Genomic DNA, 18,437 nt, shown 5'->3' on the forward strand with positions numbered 1-18,437 from the left:
GAGAGAGGGCCCCATCACTGAATATATTTCTATACATCAACATGCAACAAAACATAGAAAGCTTTGATTGAGCTGTGCAGGCGGAGTTAAGAAGCAGAAGAGACACTTGTTTCTCAAATGTTGAATAATAATTGTCTGCAGGCTGACAAATACCACCAATGGTTGTCATATTCCAGCCGTGGTTATGAGAGTGGGAATAAAAGATGAAATAGATATAGTAGTTACCATAGCATGTGGTCATGGCCGGAGGATTGTTTGTAAATATCTGCTGGGTTTATCTCTGGTCTGCTGCATAATCCTCCCTCTGAACAAACTGAAGCCATGCAGTGGGAACTGTCATTTCCCTAAAAGCTGCAGGCACCTCAGTCATGCCTCAGAACAAACGCACCCCGCAGAAACTCAGTTCACTTGTGTGTTTATTTTCCCATGACACATTATGATAAAAGAACCCCTTTTATCATTCAGTGTCACATTAAGCGAGACTACAGGTTGGTACAAAATAATATAAAAATATTAATTGAAAGTTTGTGGTGTCATTTCATTACCATCACATTAGACAAGTGTTGTTTGGTGTGAGTGACATCAGCACCTTTCACGGGACGGAAAAATGCACAGTAAAACTAGCTAAAAGACAAAAGCATTCAGTAATATCTATCAGTCAAAGGAAGTGGCTGCAATATGCAACATATTCATTGTGTTCAGAGCCCACTGTCCTCTAAGGAAACCAAGCTACAGCAAGTCAAATCACACAATTATCAAAAATAAGTTACAAAAAGATGAACCAGTGGTGTACACGAGACAGTGATGGCTGTGGTCAGTTTAAACTGAAAAAAAACAACATATTGCACCTCTGTGAGAAGTTGCTCATGAATTATGAGGAAAAGAGCAAGTTGAACTCTAACCACCAACCACCAACAGCATTCATCAACAGAATCACAAAAAGCTTTAACTAAAAATACAATGAAAACAAAGGGAATGTAAAAAAACCAATATATAACAAAACTGTACATCAACGTTAGCAAAACAAAGGCATAGTATCTTAGCTCATATTACTGAAAAACACATTAGCATGTCCTTTTCAGTGGTGGGAAAACAAACAGATGTCTAGCTGTAAAAGATGTGATGATTCATGATCATATCAGTCTGTCGTCAGTCGCCGAGTGTTGCAGTATTCAGAAAGCTTCATGTAGCATTATCTGAGAGATGCACGTCTAAGAATTCAAGGTTCACAGCTCAAGCATTGCAGCTGCTGAGGACAAGGCAGTGACATAGTAACATTTCATAGTTCCAGCTTCTCAAACGTGAAAATGTCGTGCTTTTCTTTGTCAAATATGATAGTTCATTGAATATCTTTGAGTTTTTGACTGCTGGGTTGGGTAAAGATATTTGAATTGATATATAATAATGGGTATGTTACACTACTTTGAGAAATGTTAAAGATGACAATTAATAAAGTTAATAGTCAACCGATACCGTTAGCTAAACCCCTAATTCACTCACAATCGGGTCAACGACATCTCAGAAGTTGGGGTCCGTGGTCATTTAAGGTATCGCCATAGTAACCAGTGGGCAACTGACACTGGGAATCTGGATGTGTTTATACTTAAACAGGAAGTGGGAGATTGGGGATTGCAGTTTTAGAAATCTTGGAAGCAATCACAGACGACTGGCGACAGATGTTTGTGTGTGAAACCAGTGACCACGAGGCTGTTCCACTGCGATGCAAACAGACTGTGTTGTGCATTCAGTTACTGAGTTGTAAGCAAAGTATGGTCCAGTGATGGAGGGGGGCATTTCAGACCCCACAGATGCTGCATTAGCATCCGATTTAAAGCATAATCGCACAGAATAATGAGAAGGCTTAAAGTTTAGTTTCAGCCTTAAAACCTGAGCCTGAATATACAGTTCCTATAAACGGGTACAAAGAAAACTAACTTCTAAGTTGATATTAAAAAAAAACTACACTACATATTAAAAAAAATAAAAATAAAAATTTAAATCAAGAACAAGAAAAAATGAGTCATCATAAATAAAAGCTATGGCATGTTTCAATGGCATCATATTCAAGTAATCTTGTTCAAGTCCCTGATACTTAGTGGTTCATGTAAACATTGGAGTCATTAACACAGACACAGAACCAACAGTTCATAAGAAGGCAGCAGCAATTCATATGTACAATAGACAACCAACATCCACGTCTCGTTCACCACACTGGTCCAGTCACATCAGTTTGTGTTCAGTTTCTTTGAGTAGTGGACGCTGGAGAAATTAAAACTTTAGTATGACAAAGCCTGCAGGTTCATGAGAGCCACATTTTCACCCGGGTGTTTGACGGCTCCGCCACAAGGCTCGACTTTGGAGGTGGGAGAGACGAGATGACAAGGACAAGAGAGAAGAGGAACGAAAAAAGAATAAAACTGAAACACTGCAGGTGTGTTCGAGCTGCGGACTTCACCTGCTGTGCGCAAAACAATGAATTCTTCGTCTCCTCTGAGGTCTTATGTGGTGAGGAATTCCCAGAGGGGCCCTTCAGCTCTAACAGAGCTTACAGGCGTTGAATCAATGTTCGCTGACATTAAGGACACACAACCAAAAATTTCACCGACATACATAGCCTTTTTAATTCTTGCCAAGCCTCTGTTTCTTCTATCTCTCAAATGGTGGCTAAGAAAAAATACCAGCCAATTTGTTCATTTTTTGGGATAAGAAATTAAAAAGAAAAAAAAGTCAAGCAGCAAGATATCCTTATCACACATACTTTGTGTTCTGTGCACTTCTAAAAATGGCTCAGCTATCACACAACTGAGAACAGGCACTGAATGAGGTGGGTGTTAGATCACACTGCTGCTTTCATCTCATTCACAGTGATGACAGTCTCATAATAGCACAGATTTATAAAACCAGTTCAAAATATGGCAATAACATTTTTGTAATGCCTCAGTATTTCAGCGGAGCACTTGTCACGTCAGTGTGATGACTTCCACCGGGTCTGTCTTGCCTTTGGACCTCTGCTTGCGTTTGAGGCGTCTCTGTGAGAGGGACAGGGGAGTTGGACATGATGAAGGTGTTGCGGTGCCGACGGAGAGAGAGAGGAGGTCTGTAAGTGGATGTTTCAGGGTAGGGAGCTGGGATGGAAGCATAGTAGTGCACTCCCGTGGGGGTTTGTGATCCCTCTCCGTCTCCTGGCGTCACCTGTCAAAGCAGCCGGCTGTGAAGGTGTGATGAGCCCCCAGGTAGCCCCCGCTGTAGGCCATACTCAGACAGTGGCGTGGCTCTCCAGTGAGGGCCATCTGCACAGAAATTGGGCCCTGGAGCGGCAGCGCACGAGCCCCCGGCTGAAGACCAGAGGTCAGGCTTGGGTAGGAGGGAAACCCACCCCCAGGAGTCAAGGAGGGAGCGCCAGTTAGAAGACCCATCCTGTGGCTCTGAAAGAAGTCCTGAGACATGTTCACCACAGGCCCAAGAGCCTGGGAGTCAGCTAGCGCTTGCAGCTGGGACAGGGACGGGGAATGCTGGGAAAGGTGTGGGAAGCCATCGGGCTGAAAGAGCAGCTGTGGTGTGGAGGAGGTGGAGGAGGAAGAGGAGGCCGGTCTCTGGATGGCCGACACTGGAGAGAGGTGAGAGGTCTGGGGCTGAGACTGGAGGGAGGATGGTCGGTGAGGAGGAGTGGATTTGGTTTTGTTGGCCTCCTTAACGTCGTTGTCATGAGCACTGTGGAAGGGCAAGGCACACATACTTCAGTCACTATGACATCAAAAAGAAGTAAATATGTAAAAATGTGTAGAATATTAGTAAAAAAAAAAATGTCAATACTATAGATGGTGTAGATAGATATGTAGAAAACAGTGGTGAATTAGAACTAAACTCATTGCTGTATTGTAGTGAGAAAGCTAAGTGTGTGAATACTTCAAGGAAAGATCCATGCAGAAAAATGACTCCTCAAATAAATCCATTAACCAGAGCACAGATGTGTCTAAAGCAACCATTTTTACTCCCACACAATTAGTCTGAACATGTGCAAACAATTATACTTACACAGATGCAGACAAACAAACACACACTGCCACCCACTGACCAAGAAATGTGCAACTTAATTACAGCTGTTAAATTACACACTATTATTGCACACAACATTAGAAGCCTCTACTGGTTAAAGCAACAGGCATCGTATTATCCAAAACCATGGCAACAAAAGTACAGAGAGACAGGGCCTTAATGTCATCCATCTTCATCTTTCTTCTATCTACAATTTGAGAGGCCCGCCTGCCTTTCGGTTTTGATTTTTTCTATAAATATATGCGTGTGTGTGTGTGCCTTGTGTGTCTCTTACAGCAGCATAAGTTCGATGCACTGGGTGAGGTGGTCCCAGGTGTAGCCTGTTAGCAGATGCAGAGCAGTCGTCCAGCTTGGGGAAATCTGAAGGCAAATGCGAGATGCTGCCACACACGCGGCAGCAACCTGAGATGGTCGGAAACTCAGGAAGGCATGATCTAGAAGGACCCCGAGACAAGAGTTTCATAAATGCTTTGATTGAACTTACATCACATGCTAATCAATGAATATAGAAACACCTATTGAACAAACTAAGCAAAGTCTAGTTCAACTACCTCTAAACCTACCTTGAAGTGAGACCTCCAGAAAGTAGTGAGTATATTTGTCCATGAAAGCCTTGGTTTTGGAGAGGGAGGACAGGGGCCAGCCGTTGTATAGGTCACCCTCCTGCACCGAGGCATGGAGGTAGTAGTCAATGAAGTGGGCGGGTGTGGGCATGCACAGATTCCAGCCAAAGGTCTCCAGCAGCAGAAGCTCCATTTTGATCAGATCCCTCTTGTTGAGAACCAGGTTCAGGCTACACATAAAACCCAGAGAGTTCAGCTGCTCCAGTTTGGGAACCCGGTCTTCTTTCTCCTCAAATTTACCTGGAAAGAAACAAACATATGCAGCAGGTTTTAGTGTTTTGGTTCAGTTCATTCTGCAGATACATATTTGATAAGTACTACATGCATGCTTTCTCTGTATTGGACTTGGCGTGCAAGACGTTAACAAGATGACATACTGTGTTTGGACATACTGTGTTTGGATCCTGGATGTGGTTATATCTTGGGTCAGAAGCCCTCAAGACTATGTAAACATTATTTTTGTTTTGCTCTTTTGGATCAAGATTTTGGAAAATAACCACGTGGTTATCCCATGAAAACACATTGTACTGCCAAAACAATGAATTCATTAGTTGACCACCAAAAAATTAAATCAGCATCAATTATGAGAATTAATTGTTCAGGAAATTGTGACATCTTTCACTATTTCCTGAGATATTAAAGACCAAACAACTAAATAAAAACCATATATATGTACCATGAATAGATGAATTGTTTATAACAATAATAATAGTTTAAATAATCATTAACTGCAGCTAATGTATTGTTATATGTTTTCTGTAAATCACAGCATCTCACTTATTAACAATTAAGTTAATGAGCATATTAGACAATTACCTGTACAGTTCAATTAGTTTGAAAGCTCACAATATCTGCATCCAACATTAAATGCCAAGTTAAAATTCTTAACCCAAAGATAAACCCAGTAATCTTCATATGGGTTGACGATGACGGACTGTGGTTATTAATTACTTTATTAATTTTTTTATGTAAGCCACATACAGCAGGTTTATGGTCAGCTCTATAGACCCTTACTGCAGCTCCACAGAACCTAACAAGTGCCTGCTAAGCACTGGCAGTTAAGTTAACTATTACTGAACATCTGGCTACAAAGCTAAGCCATTACACTAACAAGCCTGAGGAAGCATTACTATAGGCTTACAGTGTGGGGCACTTAGTATGGATTATACAAGCTTAACACTTTCTACGAAAAAAGTTCAGTTCGATTCCTGATATTTTCCTCTCACTTGCTCCAGATCCTTGCAGACATTACAGCAGTGCCATAATGGTGAGCCCCCCTCCCCATCCCAAGACATACTCCTTTCCATAGCAACAGCCCCGAGGCCTCAAGGGTCCATGTGGCCAATGAAGAGGGGTGATTCTGCTTTTAATCCACGGGTATAGCAGGCCTCTACTCAAACTTTAAGAATGAGGGCGAGGAGGTGGGTGTCAGGTTACACTGATACAGGCTTTGCTCTAAAGCATGTGCTTTGACTACACACAGCTTTCAGTAGGAAGGGGGCACATTGTAGACTTGCAATGGAACTAATTCACTCCCAAAAACTACAGTTTAACAGTTACTGAATTTTTAAGGGCAATTAAAATATTTGAGAAAGCTCAATAAATACACAAACAATAAATAAACATGCGTTGATAAAACACATCAGTTTAATAAGGTAAAACTTTACCTTAAGTGTCCCTATACAGCATCCATCGGCAGTATTTAAACATTTATAAATTGTTTATTCAAAAACTACAATATAGTTATAAGCAGATTTTGCATTTATAAATAATATATATCTCCAAGCGTAACGCCTCCTATGGACACCCATAAGTGGAGGCTTGTGTATAAACAGATAACGTATGACGATATAGTTCTATATATCTCTGCAAAAAATATATATATTTCTGCAAAAAGCTGATTTAATTAGCTATTGCTCTGTGATTTGTCTACCTCTACCCAGAACTACTCTTGATTCACCACCTTTATGGAAAGTGTGGTTATATAATAATAATGACAGGGAAAATAAACCTTATATAAACAAACCAACATATAAAGATGAAAATAAGCACCTACACACTGCTGCCTGCTGACAAAGTGCCACTCAGTGGCTGCTGTAGAATTACTTGGTATTATATCCACAGGCTAGGATTAAAAAGTTATGTATCGCCTTTGTGAACATAAATCCAGCTGGGAATAACAGCAACCCTCTGTTGGGGTAAATCTTGGCCTCTAATCTAAAACCATGGCAACCAAACATTAGAAATAGGGGCTTTATTGATGTTTCCAAGCTGCAGTTAGAAGTGCAAGCAACGATTGTCTGACATTGCACAGCTATTGTGGGTGTCTTTGCTGGACCCCTTTTACCTCTTCATGCTCACGTTTCAGTGAGCAGGGGCATCTTCCTACTGAGTGTGAGTTTTACCACTAATGTTGCGACCTGCCATTACGCATGGCAGGAGAGAGGAAGAAAGAGGGGATGGTTGAGAGAGCATGAGGGGAGGGCAGTGGGGGATCCGCAGCCCAACAGGCCAGAGGGGTAATTAGCAGACAGGCAGTAATGGCGTCTCTCCAGCAGAACAGGAAGCACAGTGAAACAGGGCTGTTTACACCCACAAGGGCTCGTTCCACGGCCCAGTCCACACTTGCCCCATTCTCTCACCCTCATATCCTCTGGATCAGGGCTCTGTCTGCTGCTAGACTGCTATGTCCACACAGACGCTGCCATAAAAAGTCATCAATGCCCCCAATCTCCACACAACCCCAGCCTCTTTGATCTTAAGAGGGACACAGCACAAGTCAATCTCCTCATTGTGCTCTGTGATTACTCTTTTGGTTTTATACGGTGGGTGACAGGACACATGAGAGCGAGGGAAGCCCAACAGCTTTGAAAATGAAAAACAAAGCAACTTCATAGGAACCTAAAGAAGTGCGGTATGAGTCTGAGCCGCAAACCAGTTTGACTTACTGCAAAAAGAACTGACTCCTGTGCACATCACAGCCTGTATAACAATACAGTGGTCTCATTCATTTCAATGAGTTGGCACAGTAGGAGAGGAGCCATAGGAGGGCTAAAGCGAAAAAAAAGGGACAAAGAAGTTTATCCTGCTTCTACCTTTTCTGCAGCACAATGCAACATCATCCAGTGTCAGGGCCAGGTATCATTTGAAATCTTACAGGGGGATGTCAACAAAGCATTATTTATATGTTGTATTTATCTGCTGATTATTTTCTTATTTAATCAATTAATTGTTTGATGAAAAAAATCCAGGGCACCTTCAAAAGGCTTGTTTTGTCTAAACCTCTAACATATTCAATTAACTATAATGGGGGGACTTATATTATTTAATTACTTTTAATTTCATTTATTACCAGAATTTTTTTCAGTCCACTAATTGTTTGATCTCTTGTGCTGATTTAAGTTACAATAACATTAAATGGATTAGGGTTAAACAACACTCTTTAGCAGACTATACCTGATACCCTGTAGCAACATGCAAACACTATCCCAGCCCTTTTTACTCTTTTGCTGTTGTCAGTCTGAATGTGGCCTGAGAGAGACGGTGCATTCCTCCCCTGTGAGTTCAGCCTACCTGGAATGCAGGCAGCTCAATGATCATATCTGAAGTCAGTGAGCAGGGAAGAGACACAGTGATGAAGGGAAAAAAACTGCCTTCCCCTTTATCTACAACAATTACCTTTCCATACACTGCAACTACAGGACACCTACTCTTTCTCACAGCACCCACAGGTGATGGTGATGATGAAAAAAGGTTGAGTAAACAGTGAGAGGTTACAGGTCAGGGGTTAGGAAGAGGTAAGGCTGGGATGCAGCTTCCTCCCAGGTGTGCTGTTTGGGGGAAAGGTGGGGTTGGGGAGGGGTTTACAGCGATAGGGTCTGTTAGGAAACCTGAGAACTGTTTTCTCACACAGAAAGAAAGGCCTTTGTTTCTGTTGCTCCCCATTTTACAAACATCATGTAATTATAGTTAATTTCACCCAGTACCTCAAAGAAATGAAAATCACTTCTGTGTTTTCAGACAGTTTTGATTGTCTTACAAAAAAGTATATCTGCCCAAAACACCCATAAACCATGAAAAGTAAACAGTCACATAGACATCAGATCTGTTGGAGAGAGTAGATAACTCACATGTTTTAGAAATATCAGAAAAGAGCTGTGTGTTATTAATAATTATTAGTTTCCTACAAATTGTGTAGTAAATTTTGTCTGTAATTTCTCTAAAAATGTAACGAAAAGTCAGATATTTGGTTCAATTCTATAAGAAAAATTAGGAAAATTAACATTATACAAACTCAAAACTGGGAGATTAGAGCTACTAATGAATCCCTCAAAAGGACAGCATGAACATATGTGAATTTGTTTTTCAAACTGTTTATATTTACTTTATCATTTAATGTTGATAAAAGATGCCAATAAAGATTTGAGAGGAAAAAAAAAACTATTAAGGCAATCTTCCCTTTCTTCCTCGTTCTCTCCTGCTTTTTCTTTTTGACTTGACAGCCGTGGAGGAATTTCCTCTGCTCTTTAAACTCCTTTTATTTGCTGGTTCATCTTTCATTGGTAGTGTGAAATTGATCGCAGCTCCATCACTGAATCTCCGTGTTGCCACCCCTGGCCCTGGCGGCTCACACATTGTAGACCTAGGCTGACCCTTGACCCCTGATACTAATGCCTGGGTGACCAGGGAGAATCCTAGAAACCCGGGCCTCTGTGTCTAGCTCTATGTATATGTATGTATGTGTGTGTGTGTGTTCTTGGGGGGATCCGTCAACAGAGTATTAAGCGCCTTGCCGTATGGGTGATGATGGCTGACACAGGGAATGTGTGGGCAAACAGAGCCTAAAGCATTACACAACAAAACACAAAATACGACGTAAAGTGTACTAGAGTTTATGTATTACAACTACACAACAGCTCTCAAACAAAAATATGAACTAGTGCATCTGATAATAATGAATAATAGTGACATTTTCACAACCATAGATACATCTCTACATAATTTCATTAATTATGAGGGCCCCACATTACAACAGCTCCATCAGAATTATTGTCAAACCTCTGAGAGGGGGATGAAGGGGGAAGTGGGTTCCCTATTAATCTACATTTCAGGGCACCCTGCTGGGTGGTTCAGTTCTAATATGTTCCATTTTGCAGGCCACCTCTTCTCCCTCCCTTTCCACCCTGTTTAACATCAACAGCCGACCTGCCTTTGAAGTACTGCTCCACTCATTTCCCAACCCCCCAGGGATGTGGAGCTGCTTTTACTGGCTGCCCAGTCCCAGGACTGGCTCACTCTGCCTGTCCCTGACAAGGTGAGAGAACGAAGAGGAAACAGAGCCGGCAGCTGAAGGTAAAAGGACACCACCAGAACCCAGTCAGTTAAGTGGCTGTGTAGCAGTAAAGCAACGCCCTTTGAATAGGAAAAGGATTCGACTTGAATGTGGATCTTAATTAGAGTGATCAGGAGAAAAAAAATCCATAGGTTTATCGCAAGGTTGCCACAGCAACCATCTCTTCATTTAGCAATGTTAGCTTACAGCAAGTCTCGACCATGAACACACAAACACACGCCTCCACTCCTCAGTATCCGCTCCCCTCCCCCTCTCTGGGAAGCGTCTGGCTGGCTGTCCTGCCTGCATTGACGGGCTTTTGTTTGAGGCCTGACTCGGAGAGCATATGGCAGGTGCCCCTCAGCACACAGTACCTCCCCACCCCCGGGCTCCATGGGCCTTGTAAGTGTACTGTGCAATACCAGAGCTTCTTGTGCATTTCACAGGATGCTCTTTTTTTGTTTTATAGTCCCTCCAGTGAATCAAGTTCACTGAACAAAATAAGTGAAATATAGCATGAACAATAAGAATAAAAATGCAGTGGCATCACAAAAAATAAATCACAAGAGCATCTAAAGATCATAATCAAGAGCCAGTTAACAAACTTCACAAAATACATAAAGCATGACAACAACAAAAAAACCCATAGGATTCTTGTGCTGGCAGCAGAGACATATCCGCAATATCATTTAAAATAACAAATAGCTGCAGTATGAAGATCTCTGACTTCAGGGAGCAAGATCTGTCAGGAAGACTGATGGGATCACTGCAGGACTTCATCGACTGAACACAATAGAAACTTAAGTTTGCAGACTTATTTTCAAATGGAAATATGCAGTGTATACATGAACAGGCTTAACTGAAGCTGACATAAAACTTTCCAGGATTTTGGTTTCTTTGAGTAATTGACTTCTCTGGAATAAAGAGAGGTCTCTAAATAAATGCCCAACAGTCAATAACACTCAGTCCCTGTGGGCTTAAAAAACTGGCCACAATCTTACTCCTGCAAATGAAAAGGAGCTCATCCATGAACAAACACATGCACACACAAGCATCCACAAAAACACACACACAATGGAATAACAGGATTAAGCAGTGTCTGCTGAGAGGCACAAAAGAGGTAGCGATTAATTAACCGAGTGCGGAAGCCAGAAAATATTTGAAGAAAGACAATGTATGTGCCTGTCAAAGGCAGGCAGAGGGACCTGGGGAGGCCGTTCAATAACTAGGCCAGATTCCAAAGCACCTCAGGACAGATAAAAACCAAAGACAACTTTGAATCAAACACCCTTTCAAGCCTTCATCAATCATGGCGGAGATTCCCTAGAGTCCTGGAGGAGTCAGAGGCAGGAAAGCAAAGAGGAGAGAGCCTGACTAACTGAGCGCCACAAATCAAAAGATTCAATAAAAAAAAAAAAATTAATCTAATACAAAATAGAAGAAAAACCTCTGTCCAGATTGGACTGAAAATATTTATATCACTCAATGAGCAAACTCTCAAAACTATTCTTGGATTCTCATGAGATGGCTTTTAAATAAAAACCTCTTTCAAGTCTCATATTCAAATTTATCCCACCACAGAGACTACTCTGATTGCAAAGATGGCCTGTATGCAACTACACATGCGCACACACATGCGCTGAGCCCTCCCAAGTGAGCGGGCCCTGTTCCAGACTCCCACTTTGACGTTATCATTAGTCTAATTACCCATGATGCCAAGGGCTGCATTAATGTACAGAAAACCTCTGTCTGTTAATCATGAAACAGACACAGAGACACTAATAACTACCACACAACCTGCGCCATGCATCAGCAGGAGGAGAATGATTAACGCACACGCTTTACACAAAACACACACACAAAGAAACACCTTTATATTTCACGTTGGTTACTGGTTTCTGGACTAAATAATTTCTTCACTCACTTCTACAGAAACACTGACAGCTTGAGAAAAACAGCAACTACAAGCAAAGAATAATATCAACAAATCATTGGTCTAGAGAAGTGGAGATATTCAGGACTTAAAATACAAAGTTTTAACTTGATTGTTTTATATCTGTAAAGTGCTTTTAGATTAGACTGATGTTTTTCTATATTTCTAGACAAATGAAAAGACCAAAAGGAATAATCCCTTTTTCCATCTCAATACTTTCTGACTTCACTGTCCTGTTCATGGCAATCAGCCCCAAGCCCATTCACTAGTGAAAATGTAAATCTTGAAAATGTCCCAAATTCAGATTCATTAGTTTTAAAAAGACTCAGTTACTTCCTAAACAGGCTGGCAGCTGTAGTTTTTAGCAAATATTACTACAGCTACAGTGACCATGTTAGTTGTAATGAAGGAGCCTGTCATTCAGGGCAGTGGTGTGGCACACTGATGTGTTTTTGAACAGTGGAGGTCTAAAAACATGATGATGTGATCACAGAGAAAAGTGCCATTAAAGAATTAACCCGAGGACAAAATGGATTTGTATGGGGTTTGTAGGCCGGCTGGGCTCTGTAACGAACCTAGTTTTCAATGACAGAGTAGAAAAAGTAGATGAAAAAAAAAAAACACACCTTGGAGTAGAGGACATTTTGGCCTTGGTAGGAAATCTAGTTCAACTCAAATAGACTGCATAGGACTAGAGTAACAGCAGCAGCCCGAGACATGTTATTACAGCTAGGATCAAAGACACAGATAAAGTTCTGCAGACACAAGCATAATCCCCAACAGTTTCTCCTAAAACAATGGTACAGTCATCCTACCACAATGGTAACCTTGTGTTTTTTTTAAACCAACATCGCAGCTGACAGTAAACTGTCATTACAGGCTATCAGATCAGTCTAAAAAGTGTAGCTAGAAAAGCAAAACGTTATGGTCTCTGAAGCATAACTCGAATTAGCCTTGTTACAGGCCTTGTGCCACCGGTGCATGAACCGGTCACAGTATGTTTTTTACCTCAGAATATTTACATTGCAGGCATCTACAGGTTAAGTCAAAATGCTCTTCAAAATGAAAACAAGTTACCTCAGTACCATATTTAAGTTTAGATTTAAGAAATCAAGAACGCAAAGCATCGATGTTAGCACATGCCTGATCCTAATAGGGAAAAATGAGCAATTAGTCTTTTAATAAATGTCCTGGTCAGGCAAAAACTACAGAAAACATAAAATAAACATGTTGGTGGATTTAGGGAAGAAGCTGTAAGGCTGTTCATAGACTTACTAGCTAGGAGCAGACAAGAGAGGGCAATCACATAGAGCTGCTTGACGGCCACATCATAGTGGTCCATGAACAAGTCCAGCAGGTAGACGGCCAGGTGACGTGCTGTAGGACATAGCTGGTAGCGATTACTGAGGATGGCCAACAAGTCTGCAAAGTACCGTCGCATGCCGATCTGCGGAGAGTGGGCCCGATAGACGGGTAACTTCAGCTCCTAGAGAGGGAGAAGAGAAGAGGGATGAGAGGGGACGTAACTCATGGGATTGGGGAGGGGGTGAGAAGAACTGGGTGGGCAGGAAGCAGCGGTGAAGAAACACAGGGGTTGTAAAGAATATGCATAATAATAGTGAGCCATGCATGTCTCCTGCTGACTGGGTTTAACTGCTGTCAGGAGAGCTGCTATGGGTCTGAAGTACTCATATTGAGAATAAAACATAATTTACCACAGAAAAATCTAGATTATGCTTCAGCCTCATTTCAATTTCCTTTAATTCTCCATCGCTGCAGAGAACAGGAGCTAATTTGGGTCATTGCAGGGGTCTTGGTGCAATGGGCTGAGGGTGGTGGTGGTGTGTGTAGGGGGGGCGCATGGAGGTTGGGTAGTAGATAGGATTAGGTTTCACCCCTTCCACATCTCCTATTCATGTTCAATTAGCTGCATGTGTTTCAAAGTGGAAGGAAGATACTTGGGGGCATTAGCATTGAATCGGCCCCGGGTATCTTCCCAATCAGCTCCAGAAAACAGGAGAGCACAAGGCTCCAATTTCAAAATCTGCCTCAGAGTAAGAAACAAACAACAACAAAAAAAATTCAGCGATGGATGTACAAACTTACTCTGCAGTTACTTTGTCAGTATTTAAGCTGCTTATCCTAGAAAACGTTTTTGTTTTCAAAAATGTTTTTTGGTCTCTGAGAATCTGAGTAAAAACAAGGGCTTTTCATTTGGATTTAATAAGAGATTGAGGATTGCTGGATTAATCTCCTTAAGATCAAACAGTCAGGGGTCCTTACATTAAAGGAGAAACACAGAAAATATCCACATCATGTTAGGACTGTTGTTTAGGAACATGCTTGCCTTCAGGCTGGCTCTAAAACTATTAGTTTAAAGCTCAGCGTTTCATAACATAGAAATACATGCTACAGTTAATACTTTGGGTAACATAAAATTCTGTGAGGGCAAAACTACAAACACTGTTGGGTTTACACAAACTGTCAACTATTTATTTTGAGCACAACTAAGACAACAATGATGTTCAGACTGACATTTGAATTAAAACCAAAAATAAACAGTAACCCCCCTCCTCCCAAATCCACATATAGCAGCTCCACCCCCGGTGCCACAACCAACCACACCACCCAATCCTCCCCAAACTCTCCTCTCCTCCCACTGCTTCAGATTCTGCCTCTGGTCCATCTGTCTGTCTGGGGGTACAAGGGCAGCAGGAGGAGGGGGCTGCTGGAGTCTGGAGGGGCTCCAGGGGGTGGGTGGGTGGAGAGGTGCCTTTGTGGGGGACCCGCACCATAATTAAGGATTCCACAGCTGCCTCCGCCTGATTTGCATGTCTGATAATTTGCCACATGCTACACACCACCGCTATCTCCCACATCAGGGCATTATCACGGCAGCAAACGTCATTAAGGCTGGATGAGACTGTGGGGGAGCAAACGCCACGCAGGAAATCTAAGCAAAGTGTGAAGGCCTCTCCACAAACAGCTTTGACATCTGATATCACCTTAAATTTTACTGCGCTTTCAGCTTATCCATTTGTGAAAACATTCACCTCTACTCATCATAAGTTTCTGAACAGCATACATTTGAACGGTTTTGGTAAAATATCATTAAAATTAGAAAACATTAGGCCTATCTGTTGATATTTCTTTTTTATATTAATTGTTTAGTCCAAAAAATGTCAGAAAAGGTGTGAAAATACCCATCACAGTTTCACAAAGCCCAAGGTGACCCTTCATATTTCTGTTTTTGTCTGACCAATAGACCAAATGTATTCAATGCATAATGGTGAAAAGAAAAGCAGCAAATTTTCACATTTGATAAGATAAATAAAAAGTAAATGTTTGGTATCTTTATAGACAATTGATTTGATTATTAAATTTAATTTTGGACTATTGATTCATATCAAGCAGTGCACTGTAGCTCTGCTGAAATCTATCATATTCCATTATATTTTATTTTTCCTCATTGTCCCGATTATTATCCTAATTATCAATCAACTAAACGATTAATTGATTAAGGGCATATAAAAATCCATGACCTTGACTTTTTCATTAAGTCCATAAATACAAATATTTCAGTCTTTAGTGTAACAATCATACACCCTGCTGTCACCACAAGGACATAAAAGTAAGCTTATGGCAGAAGAAAATCAAGCTGATATTTCTCTGCCATATGAAAAAAAATGTCTTCTTGGAAAAAAGCCAAAAACTCTTTTGGTATATTTTCACTTGATGTCTCACACTATCAAAAGATATCCATCAAGAAACTGGAAAAACTCAAAAAAGGCCTGGAAGAGTGACTGTAATTTAAAACACAGGCAGTTTTATTGTAGTCAACTTTAAGACAAATAGCATGTTGTTGTTTACTTCAGGTGCCTAAATAAAGTGATCCTATTTCTATAAAAAATTAGTCTCAAGCATTTTTCAATTCACCATATGTAGCATTTACGATGAGGACATTACATTATATAGTCTATACTGTGGTGAGCCTGTTACTTGGGATTTAACCAAAAATGCTGTTATAAGGAGATCAAAACCTAAAATTTAGACTGACAGTATCTCTCTCTTTCATTATAGTACACAAGGAAAGAGTGGGTGTGTTGTTTAGTTTCCAGCTCTGCGTACAGATTTTCTGTCTAATTGACAGCTCACTCTGAGTCAGACACTGTCCAGCACGAACAAACTGAATCAAACTGTGTGTAAGTGAATGACTCATTGTAAGGCTCACAAACATCTGATTCACTGCAGTCCTCATTTCCACCAATACAGATATAACCTCTCGCACATCCAGGCACCTGATGTCTCAAACCTGATCTGTATTCATCTCCCTCACTGTGAAGCTGGCAGAAGAGCCTTAGCTCAAAGATGCCAGTCAAGTGACAGATGTCTCCATTAAAGTGACACGTGGGATGAAATATGATCGCGCTTCGAGGTTAATTAAGACATTCTTAATTAATGAGCCTGAACTCCTCCATGTAATCTAATTTAGATCATGTTTAAATAGACAACAGGACTGTGTAATTATATTTTCCTCCCAACTTTCAATACATTGTGCAGTATATGTGGAATAATCAACACAGGCCTGCTGGTTCAGACTGTTTTGACTGTCTTATTTATTTTTTCTTGATTAATCATAAACAGCTAAAATGCCATTCACAATTTCTCTTAATTTTCTATTGCTCCATTAATTGTAAGGCCGCAATTAATGATTATTTTCAGTATCAACTAATTATGAGGCGATTATTTTCTCATCAGTTAAAATGACCATCATGATTTGAGTGATGGTCTTACAAATGTCTCATTTTGTCCAACCAACAGTCCAAAACCCAAAGATATTCATTTTACTTCAATAAAGAACAAGAAAACCAGAAAATATTCTCATTTGAGGGGATGGCAACAACCAATTTTAGCCATTTTTGCTTTAAAATTTACTTAAACGAATAACCAATAATTAAAATTGTTACCAATTAACTTTGTGTAGGTTGCCTAATTGATTAATAAATCTACAGTTGACTAACTGTAGTCAAGTGTAATTAATAAGAGCTGCATCATTGCAGCTCTTATTAATTGAATAATCAGCTAGCCATTTAGCTTTACTCATTTGTCTTTTGTTTTAGGTATACAGTAACATACAGTACAACACTGCGATTTTCAAGTTGCTGTTTGGTGATAGTAAAGCTGTACAGACATTTACTAATTCTTAATGTAAATCTTCAACACACACACTGAAAACATGTTTAGCTCATACTGTCAGCAAAACAATGAGTTTCCCATCAAAATAAAGCAGAGCTTAATGATGTCAGGCTCACCTTGATGCGGAGGGATTGATGGATATCTGCAGCTAGCTGTCCTTTCCACCATTGCAACTCCCTCTCCATCTTTCCCATCCAGAGGGGACTTCAAGAATCAAGTTTTACCTGCTGAGAGAGATGTGTCCAAAACAAGACAAAGTTCAAACTCTTCAACAGAGTGGCATGCTGGGCAAAGAAAGGTGAGCATAACTAGAAAATGTAGTATAGTTTTCAAACAGGCTGTTGACTGGCAGATATAGCAGTAGTATCAAGCTGAACTAAAGTTATCCTGTAAATTTGTTCATTAAAACCGATTTTAAGATTTGATCAACTAGAGGCTGGTGTTTGTATCGTCAATAAGAGCAAGGCGGTTATTTGGGAGAAATCTAGTCGTTTTGATAAAGTTTTTGAACATCTTGCTAATCACACAGCACAGGTCTCTCCCCCTGCATAGGCCATTTTCTCTGCTCGGGAATTTAAATGGCTCAGTTAAATGCCCGCTCGACCACGCTATAGGTCAAATGAATCAAAGCAGCCTTTCATTAATGCCACTTTTGGTCTGGTTGTTCACTGTAACGATAAATTACTAACAAATCCTACACTTTGGTTATCATCTAAAACGCGTCCGCACCACGAGACAGCGGCCAAACAGTGAGGCTACACAAGTTAACTGTCCACCGAGCCCAGAAACAGTCGCCTCGTTTAAAAACAAAAACAGCACACAGTGAATAAGCTAGACATCTCCGCACAAACACAACCCCTTCGTCCTACAGGACAGTAACCTTGTGAACTTTTCATCTCGGTGGTTATTACATGTGCCACTCACCGCTCCGACGGGAATGCCCCCCAGACCCCTTTGTCTCAGTCCGACATCCTGAATGAGAGAAGAACTCTTCGGCTCAACTTTGAGAAAGACCTCTTTTTTTCGGCCAAAAGACAAAGTTCAAATCCTCTGACAAGTTCGTAAAACAGCTGCCACCGCCAAATCCGGGCAACGGACGTTTGGTCGAGCCGTTTCCCCCAAACTGTTGACACTTTTTCCGAGAGATTTCGTTCAGCCGTTTCCTCTCCGGTGGCTCCGCGGTAACAAAGTCGCCTCCTCGGCTGCACCAGCTGCTGCTGCTGCTGCTGCGGTGCGAGGCTCGTGCGGCCGACGTGAAGGGCCCTCCTCCAGCCTGGGAGTTGTAGTCCTTCAGAGG

At 41.1% G+C, this 18,437-nt stretch overlaps 1 protein-coding gene across 2 annotated transcripts; it reads right to left on the bottom strand.

Moving 5' to 3' along the window:
- Positions 1 to 403: 403 nt before the first annotated feature.
- ccnjl (cyclin J-like) lies at positions 404 to 18,433 on the bottom strand. 2 transcript variants are annotated; one of them, XM_056382717.1, is made up of 6 exons: positions 18,065 to 18,433; positions 17,257 to 17,364; positions 13,220 to 13,430; positions 4,620 to 4,919; positions 4,331 to 4,490; positions 404 to 3,711 (listed from the first exon to the last, which is right to left on the bottom strand). In XM_056382717.1, exons 2-6 carry the CDS (start codon positions 17,332 to 17,334, stop codon positions 3,189 to 3,191), a joined length of 1,272 nt encoding a protein of 423 aa, XP_056238692.1. In that variant the 5' UTR covers positions 17,335 to 17,364; positions 18,065 to 18,433; the 3' UTR covers positions 404 to 3,188. The 2 variants fall into 2 exon arrangements, with proteins under 2 accessions (XP_056238692.1, XP_056238691.1); XM_056382716.1 differs by having other exon boundaries at positions 17,257 to 17,367; positions 18,065 to 18,431.
- Between the last annotated feature and the right edge of the window lie 4 nt (positions 18,434 to 18,437).

Source organism: Seriola aureovittata, chromosome 8, assembly GCF_021018895.1.
Source record: "Seriola aureovittata isolate HTS-2021-v1 ecotype China chromosome 8, ASM2101889v1, whole genome shotgun sequence".
In the NCBI taxonomy this organism is placed as follows: Eukaryota; Metazoa; Chordata; class Actinopteri; order Carangiformes; family Carangidae; genus Seriola; species Seriola aureovittata.

What these genes read in the sequence shown, in the direction of transcription:
- ccnjl (XM_056382717.1), bottom strand. Translation starts at nt 17,334, where the DNA reads ATGGGAAAGATGGAGAGGGAGTTGCAATGGTGGAAAGGACAGCTAGCT. An exon ending in CTCTTGTCTGCTCCTAGCTA is followed by an intron (nt 4,920 to 13,219) that starts GTAAGTCTATGA and finishes GTTTCTTTCCAG; the next exon opens with GTAAATTTGAGGAGAAAGAA. An exon ending in TCTGGAGGTCTCACTTCAAG is followed by an intron (nt 4,491 to 4,619) that starts GTAGGTTTAGAG and finishes GGGTCCTTCTAG; the next exon opens with ATCATGCCTTCCTGAGTTTC.